This window comes from Abramis brama, assembly GCF_963993115.1.
Source record: "Abramis brama genome assembly, chromosome: 10".
NCBI lineage: Eukaryota > Metazoa > Chordata > Actinopteri > Cypriniformes > Leuciscidae > Abramis > Abramis brama.
Window position 1 is genome coordinate 26341297 of NC_139972.1, and position 21851 is coordinate 26363147.

The following is a 21851-nucleotide window of genomic DNA, read 5'->3' on the forward strand; positions in this document are numbered from 1 at the left end:
AATTCAATTTAATAATAATGTAGAGCACAAACAGTACATCATTTTTTTTTTACTGTAAATATATATAGATTTGGGGTCAGTAAGATTTTTTTAATGTTTTTGAAAGAAGCTTCTTATGCTCACCAAGACTGCATTTATTTGACCAAAAAAAAAAATAATACAGGAAAAAAAAACAGTAATATTATGAAATATTATTACAATTTAAAATAACTGTTTTCTATTTGAATATATTTGAACATTTTATTAATTCTTGTGATGTCAAAGCTGTATTTTCAGCATCATTACATCATTATTCAGTGTCACATGATCCTTCAGAAATCACTCTAATATGATGATTTGCTGCTCAAGAAACATTTTTATTATTATCAATGCTGAAAACAGTTGTGCTGTTTAACATTTTTGTGGAAACTGTAATTTTTGTTTTTCAGCATTCTTTGATGAATAAAAGTTCAAATCAGCATTTAATTGAAATAGAAATCTTTTGTAACATTATAAATGTCTTAATTGACATTTTCTATAAAAACAAATCTCACTGAGCCCAAACTTGTGAACAGTAGTGTAGGTTGATAGTCTAAATTAAAGACATTTACATTTACAATTACAATGAGTGCTCTGTTAACACATACATATCCCTTGTACTCTCAGGGCAGTACTATGCTCCGGAAACATCTGGAATCCTCAGGGAAAGAGATTGCAGAGCTGCAGTTTGCCCATCAGCAGCTGGAGGATGACTTGTATGTAAAGCGTGCCGCTGGCAGTGTGGACTCTGCTGTTGTCAGGCTGCGGCGTAGACTCGTACGTCCACAGTCTGTCCGGCCTGTAACCAGTTAAAACTCTAATAACAGCAATTTTAACATAAAGACGGTGCTTCACTTTCTAAAGGTAGAAATCTGGGGTCTTTCTATATATTTTACAAAGTTACCATGTGGTGTTTTCAAAATGAGTGTATGGTGATTTCTGTGTCATTTAAAATAAAAAGATTTTTGATCATAATAGTTAGGAAATATAAATGCAAAATGTACAGTGGCCCAGTAGTGCACAAATTAAAAAATTTAAAAAAGCAAACATAAGGCCCATGAACACCCCTAGTGGTCGCACTGGTTGGGAGCATTTCCGTTGTGTTGTGGCTTGATATTGTTGTGTTGTGAACTTATGTTTGCTTTTTAAATTTGGTTGTGTTGTGCACTACTGGGCCACCGTAAAAATGTGTGACAGACATGTGAAAATGTTAAAGATTTGTCAACAAACAGAACAACACTTAACACCCCATTAATTTCACACTGGAGTTTACATACATTTATGGAGAGACAGTGTTTCCTTTTGACTCATGATTTGCTGTGTCACCACCAAAACCTTAAATAAAGATTTATAGTCTGGTACAATTCACTACTAAGCAGAGTTGGAGTCATGATCTTGGTCTTGGTCTGGAGACCACATAACCATGGTCTGGGTCTAGACTGCAGTCTAGTGTACTAAAGGCGATAATTACCTTAACCAATCGCTGGACCATTATTGTCATCATTATAAACATGCATAATTTTATATATATATAGGCTATACATATATATATACACACACATACAGTATATATATATATATATATACATATATTACATACAGTATATGCTACATTTTCTCTGTTTTAGTTCTTTAATATTCTGGTCTTTATCTGGGTCTTGAAGGTCTGATCTTGTCTTTAAATCTGCCAGTAAAACACAGCAATGTCCCTTTAACACAAACACACATAAACACTTTTAAGGGGTCCTATTATGTTTTTTTACATTTTCAAATTTCATTTTTGTTTAATGTTGCTGTTTGAGCATGAAAAGGTCTAACAAATAAGTTACAAAGCACAAAGTCTACTACAAAGGGAGTTAGTCTCTATATATCAGTGCACACTGTTTCTGAACTCCCTGAAACGCCTCGATTGTAGTCTTGGGGTTCATCCAGGAATGTACATGTCACGATATTCCTCATGCTTAAGGCATACACAAAAAAAGGGGATGAAGCCTGGTTACATTAGTAGTCACAACACATTGGTCCAGCTGACCAATCACAACACACTGCGCTTTTCAGAAGGAGGGGCTTTATAGAGACGGGAACTGAACAGTGCTGCGTTTCCCAAAAGCACCATAAGCCTAAGTAGATCATAGAACCATTGCCACCAATGGTCTCTACAATCAACTTAGCTCACGATGCTTTTGAGAAACACAGCCCAGAGCGTTACTAAAAGACTGGGGAGAGAGGTACTGCAACAATGTAAAAGCATGAAAACCTATTCTAATAGACCCCAAAGTCGTGTCCCAAATGGCCCACTATACACTATGTACATATGCACTATGTACTCAACCATGTTGTGTATGAATTTTATAAGGTTATTTTTTCATTCAACATTGGAGTCTGATATCCCTCGCCCGTGATGTTGAGTGCATGAAGTGTCCAACATTCCACACTTTTTTTTTCCGGTTAATTAAGTGCATCATCTGGGTATTTAAAGTGTACTTTTAATATTTGGAATTTTCATTGTGAACACACTTCTCGCAATATTTATACTACAAAACTCTAGACTAGTGCATAATTATGCGGATTGGGATGCAACTAATAATACAAACAAATAAATGCACTCCTGAGATATGTTAAAAGGCAGAATGCCTTAACGAAGATTTGAGTTATGTTGAATGAGTCTTATCTGTGTCTCCAGGCTCTTACTCTCTTTCACCAGTTTCTTCCCCGCTTCTTTTAATATCTCCCTCTCTTCCATCACTCTCTTCTCCTCTTCTCTCAGCTTCCTCATGTTCTCCTCAAACAGCCACAGTTCCTCCTCAAACTGCTCTTCCTCTTTCACCAGTCTGTCCATCAGTTCAGCATGCTCTCTTTCTCTCTGCTCCAGTTCTTTCTGCTGCACAGCCACAGTCCCACCAACCACACCAGACTCCAAACTCTGCTGTTAAACCGGAAATAATAAGTGTAAATAAACATTTTCTGCAGGATGACTGGAAAACATGCTTCAAATAAACTCTACTTCAATGTATAATATCAACGTGTAACTCTACCACATTCTAGATAAAGATCTTAGATAAACATGCAGTGAGAAAAACTGCCACACCAACCCTTTTGACGTCATAATCGCTAGGATTTGGGGGCGGAGCTTCTCCTTCCAGGAGGAGGAGATTTTGAACTTCAAAGCAGCTGTCTTGAATTATTATAGCAGCCTTCAAAATAAGAGTATATTTATACATTCATACAAACACATACATATTTAGCAGTTATTAATTATAAGATAATCAATAACTCCCACCTGCAGACTGTAGAGTATATGGATTAAGTTGTGAACACCCTCTGCTACCTAGATTTGCAGAAAAAATGTAAATATGATTCATGATTCATTTATGATCCACAAGCAGAATTTGTACATAAATGACTGATTACACACATTATTCCATTGAACTGAATCGGAAAATTTGCATAAGAATGTTTTACAATATTATAGAATGTCAGAGAATATTACATGCGTGTGTTTCAAGAATAAGGTCAAATATGTTTACAACACTTGCAGATGTGTTTACCTTTAAATAAGTCTGGTGGGCGGGGCTTATCGGGGCTATTGTAAGAGGCCCCACCCCTGTTCCTACCATAGCACTCCTCCTGCTCCTCCCACTTGGCAAATTTTGTTCTTTATCTGGACAGAGATAGATATTATTTGTGTGTGCATAAATTAGACAGACAGACAGATAGATAGATAGATAGATAGATAGATAGATAGATAGATAGATAGATAGATAGATAGATAGATAGATAGATTGTTGACTGGTATTTAGCAATCTGGTTGTTGGTAAAGTCATTACTCACGGTTTGCTCTTTCCTGGCCAAAGTTATGGTTATTTGGTGCCCATATGCAAGGAAAAAGCCAAGACAACAAAGTGATAGCCAGCTTCACCACTGGGAAAGAAAGAGACTTTGGTGAAAATCAGTAACACCTGACTGTGTGTCTGTAGAGAGAAAGACAGATTCATTACCCTCTTCCTGTGCGTCAGACAGTAATGTGACACCCTGAGGGGTGTTTTCAGGGTGGGGTTGAACAAGAAGGTGGCAAGTAGCCAGACTCCATCTACCAGTCCCTCTACAGATCCTTAACTTCTCCTCAATAACAGAGCACACCTGCAGATCCAGAGAGAATAGCGCCTCTACGTGCACAGACATTCACAAGACATCAGACATTAGGAACAATAAAGTCGTGCACAGATGGATGATAGATGCTTGGACGTTTACCTTGTAATTTCTGTATCTTCTTAACTTTGATTTCCCCCTCATTCTTCTTGGTCTGATCATCAGGAAGGCTGAAACAAATAGAAACATACACCATTCAAAGTTTAGGATGGGTAGAGTTAACGAAGTCTCTTATACTCCTCAATGCTGCATTTATTTGATAAAAAATACAATAGTAAAAAAACAGTAAAATGGGGAAATATTATTGTTTCCTATTTTTATTTATTTTGAAATACTATTTATTTCTGTGAAGGCAAAGCAGAATTTTCAGCCGCCATTACTTGACCCACATTTTTAAATGATAGTGTACAGACTGTCATTCAAAACAAGTAAAGAATCCTAACACACCTCTCAGTGGCCTGCCTCAGCAGTGTCATCCACGTGTTACGCTCCTCACGAGTCTGTGTGTGTATCTCATACATCTCCGGCCCCACAGAGTAATCGCCACTGATGAGAAATAATCCTTTCTCCTGATTGGCTATTTCTCTCACAATGAGTCTTCGCAAGGGCATCACAGATGGCTTCTGCTCCTGAAGATACAATACATTTAAAACTGATTTTAACATTATATTTAAAACCTTTTTGATTTTAATATAATATTGATAGCATTTTAAAAAAAATGTATAGGGTCTAAATGTATGATCCTAAGGGCACATAAAAAAAAACAATATAATTTGTAGGCTATATTTCTGTACCAATGCGGCAAAGACGAACTTCTGCTCTTTCTCCTGTAGGAAAGCCAGAACATCTGTGAGGAGCAGCGCAAGAACATCTGTAAAAGAGAGAAAGAATGGGATTCTGGAATGGAATTAAATAATATAGTAATGAAGAAAAAAAAAGAAAGAATACCAACCAAGCATGGACCGTTATCGGCCAATAATTTGGTATCAGCCGATAAAAGCAAAAACATTATTTGTAGCGCACCTCCAATCCAATAATCACAAAGAGCTTTGTGCTTTATTACTTCTAATAAGAAGTCTCAGCTTTTAAATTCTGTCCATTTTATCACGAAATTCAAACAATAAATGCCGTTTTGACGTTATCCAGTGTTCACAGTTCATTAGTTAACTACAAATAGCACTAGAGAGTAGCTTATTTACTGTTAATTATATATGTATGTTTGTATACATTTATCATGAAGACAAGTGTTTAAACGTACAGTATGGAATTTTTCGCCACTAGGGGTCGCTAACCTCTTTACAATAACAAAGGCGTAGTTTGATGACGCAACATTTGCTAAGAATTATGGATCTTGTCGTCAACGTCAAGCCGACCGATCTAATAATGTTTATGGATGAGTGAATACATCGATGCTTTTATCATGACTGTGATATGAAGCAGTTCGGGATTGCTAAGAGACAGCTATCAGCTCCACACGCGACGCGAGTCCCGCGGATATAAAAGGAATAGTTGCTATGGACATTTCATTCTACCGAACTACACGCAAGTGCAGAATTACAACTCACAGGTCAGTTTATTAGACAAATTTGTGTTAGTTTGTCTGTATGAGACTAGCAGTAAGCTAGATCAACATTAGAATAACATACAGATCATATTCTGACATTTTATCATTGTTGAACTATATAACATTGATTAGTTTTATGTAAATGTGCTCACCTGTTTAATAAAGTACATGTAGGAGCGGTCGAAGTCTCGGACGTGGAGCTCTCGTTTATATACTGTCTATGGGAGCTCTCGGCATCTCGAAAACACCGCGCTGATATTGATTCTCGTTTTAGTTCTCCTTTTTTATCCATAGTCTGCTTGCCATGGTCCATAATGTTTGAACGAAACAACAACAGCGTGCAAATAGACATTGCGAACTACACAGTTGTCTGCGTCAGTCGCTTTGGTTACTATCAGACGGCTCTGGTTCATAGCTCTGGTTGCCATGCCAGCACGAGCGGAAACCAGGGACAACGCGGATATGACGCCATTGACGGCGACAAAACGGAAATAAAGAAACGGGACGTGTATTCAAATTAAATGACAAATTTCTCCTGGTTTGAAAGTTGTTGGAAACAGTCGGGATAATGTAAGTACACAACTAAAAAAAAAAAAATAGTGATTTTTGCTATTTTTAAAGCAAAAAAGTTACATATTGTGCCTTTAAGACAACTATCTTATGTTGAATTCAAACATTTCAGTTTTTATTTCGGTGTAATTAAATTGAAAATAAATAAAAAATATATATTTTTTAATTATTTTAGCATCTAATATTATAGTAATGTACCAAATAAGAAGGTTCCCAGTATAGTTTACAGCATTAGCTGTGAGAGATTTTTTCCTTTAAGAAAATCAAACTATCGTTATTGGCAGGCAGATATCATTCTGAATAATCAGCTATCGGTATCAGTGGACAAATTTAATAGGCTACCTCTCAGTCTACCAGAGGTGGTCCTACAAGTCAGCACTGAAGAGTGTGTGAGAGTTCGGTGTGTTTTCTGCAGGTCTTGCTTGCCGAAGATCTCCCCGTTCTTCAGGCGAGTGCAGCTCTTGTTGTCTAGGCGACTTATGATGTCCTGTAGTTTCACTGCATTCTCATAATCTCCCACATGCCGCTCCACCTCTTCTATCACCCTCCGCAGACCCTCCAGTGCCACGGCAATATCACAGCGCTCAGCACTGCCATCTACAGAAGTGCCAGCACACCACAAAGGTGACCATTCAGATCCCTTTTTATCAAATATCAGGTTTTTTTAATCAATTGTATAATGTAATAGTGCTATTCACATGTATCATTGATTTTCAGGTTTATATATATATGTCTTAGGCACGTTAGTATTTTTTACCAAAAAATGGTTTTGTGTCAGTTATTTATATCTTTTGCTGTAGTATCAGTGGGAAATATCAGTTAACATTTCCAAACATTCCTTTTATCATTAATTGTAATAATCCAGTGAGATTTTTGTATGCACAAGGAGTCTGACAACAGCCGGTATGATCTGATCTTACCATCATCGAGTCCGTCTGTGATTACATGAAGAAACAGAAAATCTGAGACAGACTAAATCCAGAAGAACTGTGGCAACATCTCCAAGACACTTGAAGAAACAGTTTCTTTCTGTTTCTTCATGTAATCACAGACAGACTCGATGATGGTGAGATCAGATCATACCGCCTGTTGTTTTCTATTTTACTTATTATTATTAATAATGATAATTATGTCAATTGTTAACTAATTTAAAAGTAATCATTTTTCATATTTAACTGATTTAACTTACCATCGGTGTGTTGAAGGAGTCTCTCTACCAGAACAGGGTACTTTGTGATTCTCTGGGTAACAAGCAAAAGGAATTCTGGGATTTCACGACGCTTGACGACAGAGTTGGTGCTCAGCTGCTGTAGACGCAACACATACGGTCATCAACGTAAAACTCAGACTGTTTCGTGTGAGTGTGTTCGTGTGTGTTTAATCAACTTACTCTGAGAAATAATTGTAGTTTCCTGTTGCTCTGTAGTTGTTGCTTATAAACTTTCAGTGCTTCTGGATGACGACTGCAGAAATGGCCGTACAACTCTATCATCTGAGAAGCACTTGGGCCTGAGAACTACACACACAATTGCTAAATGAACCTAAGGTAAGAGCTAAACTTGTGCAGCCACAATAAGTAAATTGGTCAAGTCTACAGATGTTTAGGTTCTTACTTGCCTGTTGACGCAGAATATCACCAATTTGCAGGATGATGTAGTTCTTGTGCTTTCCTGGGTGAATAGACACCCTCTGTCTGGTCTCCATGTCTATAAGAAAGTTTCTATGCAAAACCAAGAGCTCATCCACCCTGGGAAAAATCTGACCAATCGTGTCCTGCTCCAGCTGCACTTCCTCCAACATCCCCGGCCTTAAAACATCAGCCATAACGGAGAGAGTCTGGACATGGTGAAATTCAGTCTGCATCAGCTCTGCGACAAACACAACACTAACCAATCAAATTAGGCTTAACTAAAGCATCCAATCAAATCCAAAAGACATTTTTAGACAACAGTGTATTTCATATTATCAGAAAAACTCATGAACAACATGTTAATCGTTACTGACCATAGATGATCTCCTGCCTCTTGACCACCTCTTTGTCCAGTGTCCTACTGAATTCAGTGTCCACAACAGCGCTCCAAGATTCAGCAGAGAAGTCAAATGATACGTGAGCTGACGAATCATCACAATCTGGCAAAGAGATGGTTAAACATACTGTAAAGTGACTTATTGTTTGTGTAATTTGGAAAAACTATAGTTCAGCCAATAAGCATGTTTTTTGACATGAATGAGATCAAACATCACTGGTTTCTATAGACCTTATGCGCCAGAGAAACAAGCTCGCAGCCATCTTTAGAATTTTGTCAGGCTTTGCGGTAGCTCAGTATATTTCTATGGCATCGCTGTCGAAGAGAGTAATTAGCTGGTGAAGTGGATTTACTTATTGTACAGTTAACGGAAGTTATCATGAGCATTGTAATGTTTGAAGCTGATGTCAAAACAAATGGAAAGATTTTAAAACAAGCGGTTCATTCATAAGATCTTACCTTCATGCTGTGGAAATACAAATCAGAAGACAGAGCACAATGACCGCAGCGCTGAAAAGGGGCGGGGCTACATAAGGTCTATACTTCAAAAATCACACACTTTTATGCTGTATTTTCTTCTTTTTTGTAGTTAAAACCATAAGAAAAACATTTTCATCACTTAAATAAAACAAACGTTAAATTAAATAAAATATAGAAAAACATTTTATTTCAGCTAGTTGCTGAATTCTTTTTAATTTTTCACTTAACTTTATGTACTAAAATAACTAAAACTAAAAGGGAAATAAAAATGAATAAAAACTATATAGACATATATTTTAAAAAAGTTCAAGTTTGTCAAAAAAAATGTAATTTTACTAGGTTTTAATTAAAAAACTTTAACTTTTTAAAAAATATATGTCTATTTTTAGGTGAGCTATACCTTTAAAGCTACACTGTGTAATTTTTTTAGTTGATTCTTAGCAAAAAACACTGTTCTTTCAAAATGATATGTGCTCATTAATGTGTAATTACTTCTACCAACTAATCAAGTATTCTCGTAAGCGTAGAATCTACCATTTAGAATACATACGAGCGAGTCGCTCGAATGGCGGCAGCCATGTTGCGCCTCCATCTTGAAAATACATTAGCCAAAGAGGGACATACCTGGAAATTCAAGCTTCGCCTTTCGCGTTTTGACACTCAGTGGCACCGTGACGAATGCGAGGGGGAGATTACTCGCGACTGCCGGCAGATTTGAAATAATACGGCCACCGTAGGAGTTAAAACGCCCTCGGAATGGGAGGGGCTAGAAAGTCATATTCAGTTGGTAGTCATAAACAATTTCACCACCAGATGGCAGAAAATCCTACACAGTGTAGCTTTAATGATACTAAAATAACACTTTTCAACATTCCAATCCGCATTTAATTGGAAAAAACCAGCAGGAAGTTCTGCACCTTTTGAGTTCCACAGAAGAAAGAAGGCGTGTACGACTTAAACGGCGCTGCACAGATCGATTGCTGTATGACATCAATGTACCGCAAGAGCGATTAGACTAGAGAGACGGCTCCATATGGTTTCAAATCGCTCTTGCGGTAATTTGATGTCATACAACGATCGGTCTGCGCAGCGCTGCTTCAAGTCAAACACACCTATTAACTCACTGGAGGCGGGACTTCCTGAAGAATGACCAATCAAAGACTTGCTTTTCCGCAGAGTGAAATCATGGCCACACCCCTCACTGTTACTCCGCTTTCTGATACAGGAACATACAAAACATCTCAAAATGTAAACGTTAGTGACATAAATTCAAATGAAGTTTGTGGAAAACATATACAGACCTGTGTAACACAGTGTTGTTGTCATTGACCAGAGACAGAGATGGAGAACTTTGACTGGACGAGTCTGTTAATGAAACATACATGATCACATGAGCACTGCATGACATGGCTGGTTGGTTGGTTCCATTATAATTCCAGAGTAACATGATTGGCTCTCTCACATAGTAAAATTGAAGAGTCACTGCATTTCAGATGTGCTTGATGAGGATTCTGGGTTATAGAAATAAATGCAATTACAATCTTTCAAATTAATGTAGTTTCAAGTACTTTTGTAAGTAAAGAGTCAAGTGTTTACACACACACTCACATTTAAACACAGAGGGGCAGAACCACAGCAGGTCTTATGAATGATCATGGAGCAGTCTTTACAGGAAGTGACATCATGAAGTCAGTGTAGAATTTTGGTACAGCAAATATTTGTACATGTCGTTAAAAGAAACACACACTTACATGTGCACTGCTGTGGTTCGTCATTGTCAGCTCCCTCACAGACTTCACAAGCTGCTTTAACAGGCTGCTTCGGTGGGCAGAGCTGGTGCAAGGCTGAAGAAACCTCTGCGTTTATCTGTAAACAAACAGGTTTTTTTCCTAAGGATATACATACGTAGTGTCTAGTCTTAGAAATCACCATTAATCATAAAGAAAAATCATCTCTTGAGAAGGGTGGCTGACAGGAAGTTAAAAAAGACACTTTTTTTTCACTGAGATTTGAAAATGCATGGACCAAAATATTTTTGAAAAATATTACAAATATTTGTTGTATACAACCAGACTGTAAAGAACATATTTTGTTATATATATATATTCTGTTCATTTGCAAAATATACTTCTTCATTGACAATAAAAAAATTCCAATATAAATATATACCGTATATACATACATATTATACATATACATAAACTGTATATACACACATATATATAATATGGCAATATATATATATATATATATATATATATATATATATATATATATATATATATACTTATCGCCATAAAAAAAAAAATAAAAAAAAATATATATATATATATATATATATATATATATATATATATATATATGTGCATTTATATCAAAATGATACATATGTATTCTTTTCCCTCAAATTTTCTTATATGTTGTGGCCATTTCTGCAAATAAAATACATTAAAAGAAAATATCAAAAGTTATATTTTCTCTGTATGTGTTTTATTCCATTTAACTTCAGTCTGTTGCACACTTTTACTGTCTTTCTCTCTCTCACCTTGCTTTTTATTTTGGTGTTGACCATCCGGCTCCTGAGGAAGCTTAGTGTTCGACTCACTTTATATTTCTCTGTATCACTTTTGGATGTAGGGATGAATTTCTCTTTCTCTTCTTCCTCTGAATTGCTACACCACATACTAGGAAATTAGAAATAAACAGTGAAAACATACTTAAGCTTCTTATATATGTATATGTGTGTGTGTGTGTGTGTGTGTGTGTGTGTGTGTGTGTGTGTGTGTGTGTTAAAGAGAGATCAAATACCTTTTGATCTCTGTGGATGTTTCTACATCATTGAAGGGGAACGGCTCTAGAAACATAAAACAACTGAACATACTTGCAAACTACTAGTACACTTTATTTTGCATGTCTCAATCTATCTTGAACACACTAGTAGAGATACACATACGAATAAAAACACAAACACACCGTCCTGTGGACTACAGATGGGTAATTTGTCTTGGATTGGAGAGTCTTGTTCAGATGCTGTAGAGTCTGATTCAAACCCAAATGAGTCAAATGAGTCCTGAGGAAACATTGTCTAACGAAAAAGACATTTCTTAGTAAATATTACAAATCTTCTTGCATCCACCACGATTCTAGATACTACGCATTCACAAAAGCCTTTATGGATAAATCTTCACCTCACCTGATTCTCACCAGCCTGCAGGGTGTTGATGCTGGTCGTAATGGTAACGCTGGAGTCAGTGAGCGAACTGGTCGTTGAATCGGTGTGAGTTGTGAGTCCATCTACAAAAACACATGTATGGACTTTAAAATCAAGATACAAGAACATGCAGCATTAGATATCAGATAATCAATTAATAATCAAAATTTCAGCAGCTGAAATAGTAAATTTAGGACTGGAGGTTCACTGAAGTTCAGTATCAACTCTATATATTGTTGGCCAGATGTTCATGTTTGTGGTCATTATTGGTCTAATTATTTCATTTTTCCCTTCTAAAACTATAAAGGGGAAAAATTATCAACTTAATTCCAAAAAATGCTTTACTGGTATAGTTTTATGTAAAGTTGGCCTATATAACTTCAGAGGGAATTTCAGAGGGACCTACAAATGACTTTGACACACTTTTGTCAGTGAAGGACAACAGGTGTCTTACTTTTAACACATTTTAATGTACTTCTGAAAGGCAGATAAACATTATCATTACAACAGCCATGAAATATTTAGTTATCGTTGACGTTGACTAACTGATATAAACACCCTCATTCTCATATAAAGGCACGAGGCTTTAGCCTCGTTATAAGGCTGTACAAAAACAAACGCTTACCACAATCGTCCGATGATAAGAGCTCCTCATCTTCATCCTGACTGGTGTTGTTAAGCCACACCTGACAGAAAAGCAGGACATAAGAAAGTGAAATGAAAGAAAACAACGAAGTAACGAAAAAGCCAAAATAATAATAGAATTAGTGAACAGTTTGGGGAAACAGCGTTCAAATATTTCAGTAAATAAATAGACACTTCCCAAGGAGTCGGACACTTCCCATTAACGACGTGAGGTTACTGTATTTTATTGAACAAGCAGCACAACGATGACAATGATGTGCTACACCGTTTAGGCTACATTTTCCCTGACAATATTTCAACATTCAAGGCAAGCGTAATAGTCATGTGTCGCATACTTTTTTTCGTCTGTCGATTCCCGATTCGTGAATAAATTAGGCTACTTGAATCCCATGAAGCCGTTTTTTTATTGGTCGGAATTCCGTCTAAATAATTCGGATTGTTCACTCAAGCTCGGAATCGTTTGGGACGGTTTCGTTGATCCCTCTGAATTAATCTGACAGAAATTCATGGAATTTCAGTGTAACTTTGAGTAGGCAGCTGTTTTCATGAGGGTCCTATTTTAATTTTTTAGAAACATTTCTTTTTTTTTTAGGGAAATGTTAAGATCATTGTTCATTAATAGAAAGTTTTGTGATTTAATTATTTGAATAGTTCACTCCCGTAGGCCTACTGAATCCTCGTCTGGAGCAGTTGACTGTTAGTAACTAGTGTAACTTTCACTAAAGACCAGCTGGGGAAATACTATACAATAAGGTTTCATCAGTTAACATTAGTTAATTACATTAGTTAACATGAACTAACAACGGACTTCTAGGCTACAGCATTTATTAATCTAGTTAATGTTAATCTCAGCATACACCTTTTTAATATTAGAAATGCACTGTGAACAAACGTGAACATGAACATTTTTATAACAAGCTTATTAAAAGCTGTAAGAATATATTTCTCATTGTTAGTTTATGTTAGATAATGTCAATGTTAAAGGAACACTCCGACTTTTTGGGACTTTAGCTTATTCACAGTATCCCCCAGAGTTAGATAAGTCCATACATACCTTTTTCATTTCTGTGCGTTCTGTAAGTGTTATTTGACGCACCCACCGCTAGCCTAGCTTAGCACAAAGACTGGATGTAAATGGATAATGGTAGCATACTAATCCCAATAAGTGACAAAATAATGCAAACATTTTCCTATTTACATGTTGTGATCTGTATAGTCACAGCGTGTACAAATAACAAGGCTATATGAGACAGAGACCATTTTTAATCGTATAAATACTGGGAACTATATTCTCAATAGGCGTAGGAGCACAGCTAACGTTACTTGGGCGGAGTGATTAGCGCCGCACACGAGACGCCCTGTTGATGGTTCCGTAAACAAAACAAACGTGACTAACTAGCTAGACGTGACTCGTGATCATGGCTGATTTTGAGGAATTGTCAGAGGAATTTTACTGTGTATCAAACCAAGATCCAGAACCATATAGTTTTGAGCCAGAATACACAGACGAGGAGTTACAAACTTTGGAAGCTGTAAGACATGATGCCGAACAGATTGATGTCGAAGGGAGAATCAGAACGAACATGACCTAATGGTCAGCTGTCCACCAAGTAAGTGATTTTGTTGTAATGATCATTCATAGTTCAATGAAATTGTAGTATAGCCATTGCATATAGTGTGGTCATGACAACACAATAATAACAATAAAGGGGATACACGGAGCCCCTATTCACGTAATAGTGTCACTCACTACTAAGGTTACATTACATTAGCATGGCACTGTTACAGTATGGCTAATGTTAGTCATCTCAAAACATAACGGAACACTTAAGGCGGGCATACACTGTGCGATGTCTGTGCGATTTCAGCAAGGAACCTACTCACACTGAACGAGTAGATCGCATGCGATGTAAAGCCAAAGCTCAGGATTTATGTACTCACACTGTACGGTCCGAACATCGAGCTGCGACTTGACTGCTCACACTATGCGTGTGAAATATGCGCGAATCAGCGCGATAAATCCTCGTGCCGGGTTGTGCCTATGGATGATATCATATGTAGCCTATCCAGAGATATTGTCGAAACAAGCATCAGCTATCAATATCAAGAAGATTTAGCATTTCCAATTTATATATTAAATTATTAGTAGGCTAGTATTGTTGTATTATTATTATTATTATTATTATTAGGGAAGGCCTAGGCTATTAAAGTGATAGGCTATAATTAAATTGCCACGCAACAATTTCATAGCGCATCACCGCATAACCAACGCGCTGTGAGGATAATAAAATATTACATAGGCTAGAAGCTTACTTCTCATTAAAAATTGTCTAAAACATTTAGGTCGATTACAATTAATTATATACATATAATTAATTGTTAACAGTCTATAATATGTCCGAACACTGCAATAATTCATCAATGAAAATTAAAAACAGCTTTATTTCAAAAACATTTTTTAACAATAAAAGAGGCAAGTGGCTTGGGAGAAGTGGGTAATGGTTAATCCATTTTGCAACACGAACTGGAGGTAAGCAACAGTAATTTGTAGCTTTGAACTACAGAACTTAAAGATCTCCCTTTTTTCGTTTTTTTTTCGGGTTTTTTTTTTTTTTTTTTTTTTTTTGCTGCAATGAAATGTTTTCGCGCAGGCGCAGTGAGGGAAAAACACAGAGTTTAGAGCAATCGGTTCTTATCACTGCTTCAACTGTGCTATATAGTCACGAGGAGCGACCAAAATTTCTAACATGCCAGAAATTCATCCGACCATACGATTGCCGGTCGTGAGAGGTTAATCGCCTCTTTTTTCCCCCTGTACACTGTACGAACACTGCACGACAAACGACGCACGACAAAGCTGAAAATCGGCCCGACCCGAAAAAGAGTCGCACGAGTCAGAATTCGGCTCAAAATCGGACGAAAATCGCACAGTGTATACCCGCCTTTACCGCAGCAACAGGTGATCCAATTTGTCCTGTCTTTATTATCGATGGGATGGCTGTATCCTTTAGCACGCGTTTCATGGTCCGTGTGGCAACTTGCATTTTTACAAAATAGTCGTCTATAGTAAAATGTTCAGAGCAAACGAAATACTTCGTGATGCTGTTTACAGGTGTGTTTAGTAGCCATCGATTCATCAGGTCAGCGTTTTTGGTTGGAATTCTATGAAACATCATAGTATTACCTGGTCTCCCCTGTTTATTGTCGCAGCTCTTTACAATACAGCGAACACCCATGATTGTAAACTATAAATTTACTATCTAGTAATTGCTGACTCTATTACTCCAACTCTGAGCGAACTCTCTGCTCCTCACCACAGGGCGTCTCGTGTGCTGCGCTAATCACTCCGCCCAAGTAACGTTAGCTGTGCTCCTACGCCTAGTGAGAATATAGTTCCCAGTATAAATACGATTAAAAATGGTCTCTGTCTCATATAGCCTTGTTATTTGTACACGCTGTGACTATACAGATCACAACATGTAAATAGGAAAATGTTTGCATTATTTTGTCACTTATTGGGATTAGTATGCTACCATTATCCATTTACATCCAGTCTTTGTGCTAAGCTAGGCTAGCGGTGGGTGCGTCAAATAACACTTACAGAACGCACAGAAATGAAAAAGGTATGTATGGACTTATCTAACTCTGGGGGATACTGTGAATAAGCTAAAGTCTCAAAAAGTCGGAGTGTTCCTTTAACACTAAAATGCTGTCTAGCTGTCATAGCATTTTTCTGTTGAGCAGTAATTGTCACAGTGTCTGGTTTATGTTCCTTTTGTCACCACTAGATGTCCTCCTTCCCCACGGTGTCCATCACACTCTTGAACTACATCCCCCATGATCCTTGTCTTCATTGCACTCAGCTGTCCCTTATCACTGATCATTGCACTCAGCCTGTTCCTCATTAGCATTGTCATTTCCCTGTGTATATAACCCTGTCTGTTTTAGTATGTGTCATGGAGTCCTTGTATTTATCACGCCACTTCTGTTTCTTCTGTGTTCCTGTTTATGTTCTTGTTTTGGATGGATTATGATATCGACTATTGCCTGGACTGGATTTTGAGTAACGGATTTCCCTAATTAAACATATTTTCTGCAATTGGATCTTCTCCTGTGTTTCCTGGTGTGGATTGTGACAGTAATAGCTTTTCTAGCTAGATAATCCAACATAGTCTGTCACAGCTCACAGCCACTTACATTGTGAAGCAGAGAGTATGGTGATCCTTTTTTTTAGGTGTGCATGAAAATGGAAGAGAAAGAGAGAAAACTGCAAATGTATCGCTACTATACATTTATCAGGTACTTGACCTATATAACTTTCAGTCAGTCTTGTGAATATAATTTTCATAATCAAAGGAGAAACACTAACCTGAGTATGAAAACAGAGTGTTGCTTTCAACTTTTCTCTTTGTATCCACACTCAGACCTTTGATCTGAGATTGTACAAACATATACACAACAAAAAAATTGCACAAATCTTCAAAACAAACTCAGTACAGAACTGATTCCAGTCCAAAACACTCGATTAAATTTCATTTTAATTCAAAGCTAATATGAAATATCTGTGTGACCTTTAACCTCTGTTATCTGACCTTGTTTAGTAGCGCAGAGTCCCTCTCACACTCCCCCAGAAGTAATATGGATGACTGTAAGGTTTGTGTTGAACAAGAGGACTCGGATACACACACAGACAGAGACAGCATCCCAGAGGCGTGGCTAAACCTGAGGAGGTGGGATTTACCCGCCCACACATGTGACACGCCCGCCAGGGGAGTGGTTAATGGATTAGGAGGGCTGAAAGAGAAGAATAAAATGAGTTTTAATTGTTACTCATGAAATCTATATTAAGTCTATACAACAGCTTTGTGTGAGAAACAAACCAAAATGTGAGCCTTATTTTGTGAAAATCAGTGAATAATGACTTGTATTTTATATATTTTTGTCACATATTTCACAGATGAAATTTATTTTTATTTTTTGGCATTTTTGCCTTTATTTAGATAGTAGTGGGAGAGAGAGGTGTGGGAACGGGAAAGGACCAGGAGGCCGGGACTTGCAATTGGGTCGCCCATAGCAAAATTAAAGATTAAATATGAAATATAAAATATAAATATAGCACATAGGTTAATGCAAACACACTGATGGGTACAAGGATCCAAATAATAAGGATACATTACTGCTTGAAGAGTTGTATCAGAGCGTGTTGATTGGTCTGTTGGGCTAGCTGAAGGGGTGTGTCCCCATCCTGATTGGCTGAACGGATAGTCATCAGGGCACCAGGCTGACAGAGAAGGAACTCGGAGACGCTCACAAATCCCAGACGCACACATACATGTAGGAGAGATTCTATGTGCACAAAAACACAAAAATGTACAAATAAATTGCATGTTTAGTCAATTAATAAATGCATTATAATACATCTTCATTTTCCTCTATGTGTTTCCCACTTTGTTTGTCTGTGAAACTCAGTCAGTGACAGTTTACTTTGGACATCCTCATTTGTGGTCACCACGGTGACCTGTAACCCAATTAGAACTCGGCATTTATAATTCCACTGCTCATCTCCGGACATTTGTGTCATTTGGATGTGAAGCAGGAACAGTGAAATCTGATTACACACACACACATCCATATAATACACGGAAGCAGGTGCTGCACTTGCCTTTGCCATCATGCACACACACACACACACACACACAATAAAGTTCAAACACACACATAACACATGCACACACCTTGTGCTGATTGTCCGAGCAGGTTGTGAGGGGTGTGTAGGTTGGCTAGAGCGAGTGTGACTCTTTCATCCATCTCTGCCTGTGTAGAGCTGTCTTTCAAACCGTATCGAGCGCTCAGATCTCTGTGCTCAGTGGTGCTGAGGCAGTCGCTATGGGTGAGCAGGTATTCAGCCAGCTCCTGTGCATCATCCTCCATGTATGTCAGAGAAGACACACCAACACACACCACAGCATCATCTGTAAATATATACGCTCGGACACGCACCATCTCAGACTGGTTATGGCCTATTAAACACAACCAACACACAGAGAACACTTATTGCACAAATAATCAGTGTGAACAGTATCTTGCAAAGTGTGGGAGAAGTAAATTAGGAAAAGTTCTTTTTAATCTATTTTTTTTATCATTTATATAATAATAATCCAATAATCCAATCTAATATTATATTATTTCTTTATTATGGGACAATCCTATGTAGGACAAGCGGTTTGGAGATTATATTATATTAACATATTATATAAATTGTAACATGGTGGCTGGTATATTGATGCGCTCAACGAAGAAAATTATTAGAAATACACAGTCTTAACACGTTAAACACAAACAATAACTGACAAAGGACAAAACTGAAAAGGGAGTATATATGCACAGGATAATCAGGAACTAAATACGATACAGCTGATGATAAGCACAGGAACATAACCGAACATTAACAGAGCAGGAAAACATGAACTAAAGGAAACAGAACAGATATTTAAAATAAGAATCCATAACCGTGACATTTTATTTTATTTTATTGATTTTTTAATTTATTTTTTATTCACCTGGGACAATGAAGTACAGCATGGAGTGCACTCTAGTTTGCAGAACGTGTAGTAGAGTTGAGCCCTCCAGAACCACAAATACCTCTTCCTCCTGAACTGAGGGGATCAGTGCAAAAACCTTTGCTTGGCCCTAAAACACACATGCACAACATTTACAGCTTAAATAGTGTAGTTCTATATATTTCATCGCAGATCTGTATAGCAATTATTGTGCTAAAATCACATTTAGCAATATTTTCATCTTAAAAACACAAAGACAGAAAAAGTGACAGAAAAAAAAATGTTACTCACATAAATAGGAACCTCTCTTCTGCTTAGCTTCATTGCTTGAAATTACAGAAACCTTCAAGAAATAAGTAAAAATGTATTAATTAACCAATAAATAAATAAACATTCATACTTGAAAGTAATGTCAATTGATGAAATTACCCAAACGACGAGGACTGAATTCTACACTCTCAGCCGCAAGCTGAAAATTGAGAGTGAATGGGGAGGAGTGAGTGAAGAACAACAAGGATGGGGAGGATTAATGAGATAGACAAAAAACAGGGACAAGAGAGATGAATGACAGGCAGAAAGGATTGATCAGTAAATGATCCCATATGCTTTTGTCATAATACTATCTATCTATCTATCTATCTATCTATCTATCTATCTATCTATCTATCTATCTATCTATCTATCTATCTCGTTTCGTTCGTTCGTTAGTTTGTTCGTTCGTTCATATTGAGTTGAGTCTCAGGATACAACGCATATAACTAGTTTTTAGTAAGAGTGTCTGCCAGTTTTTTTTTACGATCAGCGCCATCTTTTGGACAGCACGATCCCTAGAAAAGTTTTCTGTAATAATCAACTTTTGTCCACAAGAGGCCGCCAGCAGTAAATTGATCACACGATTCCTCTTGTCAGGCTAAACAAGAAATGTAGTTTTATGAGGGTTTTTTCCGTTTTATCTCATAAAACTTTCTCCTGGAAAAAACATCATTCAATGATTGCATATGTAAATATACATATAAATATGAGCAGTACATTGGAAATGGAAAGACGTTGCACAGCAAGAGACAAAAAATTAAATAGCCTATTAAAGGTAGAAATAAAAAAATAAATGTAAAATGTGCATCAGCTGATTAGCTTTTCCAGTGGACTGCAAGAGAGAGCTATGGCAGTGCATGCTGGGACTGAAAGAAGTCTTTGAGCTGTGAACTTTCCCCCACTTATCCAAACAACCCAGTCCCAGAAACCGCAGTTTGAGAGTGACATATGCTGACCTCTATAGTTGCCTACTGCACGCGCACACACTTACACGAATGCAAACAAACACACTTACACACACACACTCTGTTTCTGTTTACCTCTACACCCCCCCCCCTCCCCCCTCCTCTTCACATTCTCTGTCTTCATGTCCTCCATATTTGCAGAATTGTTTGTAAAAAAAAAAAGTGAACAAGTAAAGTGGAGGTTTGCAGAGATTCCTGAGGGTTTTTTCTCATCTAAAATCACATGCAGGGGCTTAAACATTCCTGGCCATTTATTCACTGAGAAATGAATTGTCGCTCTACCTCTCTCTTTACAGCTTTACCTCCTGCATTCTCATGCCAAACCTGATATTTTCTATTCCTAGTTATTTTCAGTAAAACTCTCTCTCCGCCGCCTTCTATCTTTTTTTTTTTTTTGTTAATGTTTCAAGGAAGCCAGATTTCCAGGAATTTCTGCAGTCCTTCCCTGCTTGTTTTCAAAATCCTTGCCCAATCGTATCACTCACATAATTCCTAATCCTGTGACATGTTTAAAGAATCTAAATGAAAAGTTACGTAAAATATTTACACTAAGCACTGGGATTAGCATATGCACAGTAAACATTCCCTTCGGCACATTTGTATCCGTCCGGCCCTCCCTGGAAGGTTCCCTTCTGTGCAGCCTGTACATGGAATTTAGGACAGCCTCTGATCAATGAATTTTAAAGGGATTTGTCTTTATCACAAAAAGTGACCTATGTGACACTAAGCAAAAAAACTGTAGTGAGTTTACTGAGGTATATATACACTTCAGGGGTGTCATTAGTGTCTATCATACACGTGTTAAAAAATACTTCATTTAACTCTGTGTGTGTGTGTGTGTGTGTGTGTGTGTGTGTGTGTGTGTGTGTGTCCTGATAAACCCTACATTATGGGGACAAAATGTTGGTCCCCATGAGGAAAACAGGTTGTACATCATACAGAATGTTTTTTTTATTATTATTATTATCTGAAAAGTTTTCTGTGATGGGTTTGGTGTAGGGGATAGAATATACAGTTTGTATAGTATAAAAATCAGTATGTCTATGAAATGTCGCCATAAAACATGAAAACGTGTGTGTATGTGTGTGCACATAAAATATTAACAAAATTAAATTTGGTGAATAATATCAAGGCAAGGAAAGTTTATTTATATAGCACATTTCATACACTATGGCAATTCAAAGTGCTTTACATAGAGAGGAATAAAAATAATCACAAAATAAAAGCAAGGAAAATTCAAACAGTTATTCTAAAGCTTTACATAAGGAATTATAATAATCACATTATAGCAATTCCTAGAGCTTCATATCATGAAGATTTTAATTGAGAACTTCCAACTTTTATAGGTAC

The 21851-nt window shown here is 37.1% G+C and overlaps 2 protein-coding genes and 1 long non-coding RNA gene across 3 annotated transcripts in view; all 3 read right to left on the reverse strand.

Moving 5' to 3' along the window:
- Positions 1-21851, reverse strand: part of LOC311090372 (rho guanine nucleotide exchange factor 28-like) — a gene marked incomplete at its 5' end in the record, with an annotated part of 24926 nt that continues 3075 nt past the window's right edge. Inside the window, 20 exons of the mRNA XM_084125631.1 lie at positions 1-817; positions 2710-2944; positions 3111-3212; positions 3299-3346; positions 3567-3679; positions 3850-3939; positions 4017-4184; positions 4270-4337; positions 4615-4796; positions 4962-5038; positions 6644-6898; positions 7491-7608; positions 7692-7817; positions 7919-8108; positions 10110-10173; positions 17034-17097; positions 17257-17458; positions 17842-18010; positions 18400-18684; positions 19225-19354. Coding sequence (XP_083981757.1) covers positions 714-817; positions 2710-2944; positions 3111-3212; positions 3299-3346; positions 3567-3679; positions 3850-3939; positions 4017-4184; positions 4270-4337; positions 4615-4796; positions 4962-5038; positions 6644-6898; positions 7491-7608; positions 7692-7817; positions 7919-8108; positions 10110-10173; positions 17034-17097; positions 17257-17458; positions 17842-18010; positions 18400-18684; positions 19225-19354 — 2790 coding nt within the window. The 3' untranslated portion in view covers positions 1-713. The remainder of the gene's footprint in view (positions 818-2709; positions 2945-3110; positions 3213-3298; positions 3347-3566; positions 3680-3849; positions 3940-4016; positions 4185-4269; positions 4338-4614; positions 4797-4961; positions 5039-6643; positions 6899-7490; positions 7609-7691; positions 7818-7918; positions 8109-10109; positions 10174-17033; positions 17098-17256; positions 17459-17841; positions 18011-18399; positions 18685-19224; positions 19355-21851) is intronic.
- On the reverse strand, positions 8160-10108 carry LOC311091483. The gene is made up of 3 exons (XR_014608103.1): positions 9933-10108; positions 8306-8431; positions 8160-8169 (listed from the first exon to the last, which is right to left on the reverse strand). It is a non-coding gene; the product is annotated as an uncharacterized lncRNA (long non-coding RNA).
- On the reverse strand, positions 10174-11719 carry LOC311091482 (rho guanine nucleotide exchange factor 28-like). The gene is made up of 5 exons (XM_084127431.1): positions 11617-11719; positions 11354-11492; positions 10560-10674; positions 10417-10472; positions 10174-10319 (listed from the first exon to the last, which is right to left on the reverse strand). Exons 1-5 carry the CDS (start codon positions 11685-11687, stop codon positions 10236-10238), a joined length of 465 nt encoding a protein of 154 aa, XP_083983557.1. The 5' UTR covers positions 11688-11719; the 3' UTR covers positions 10174-10235.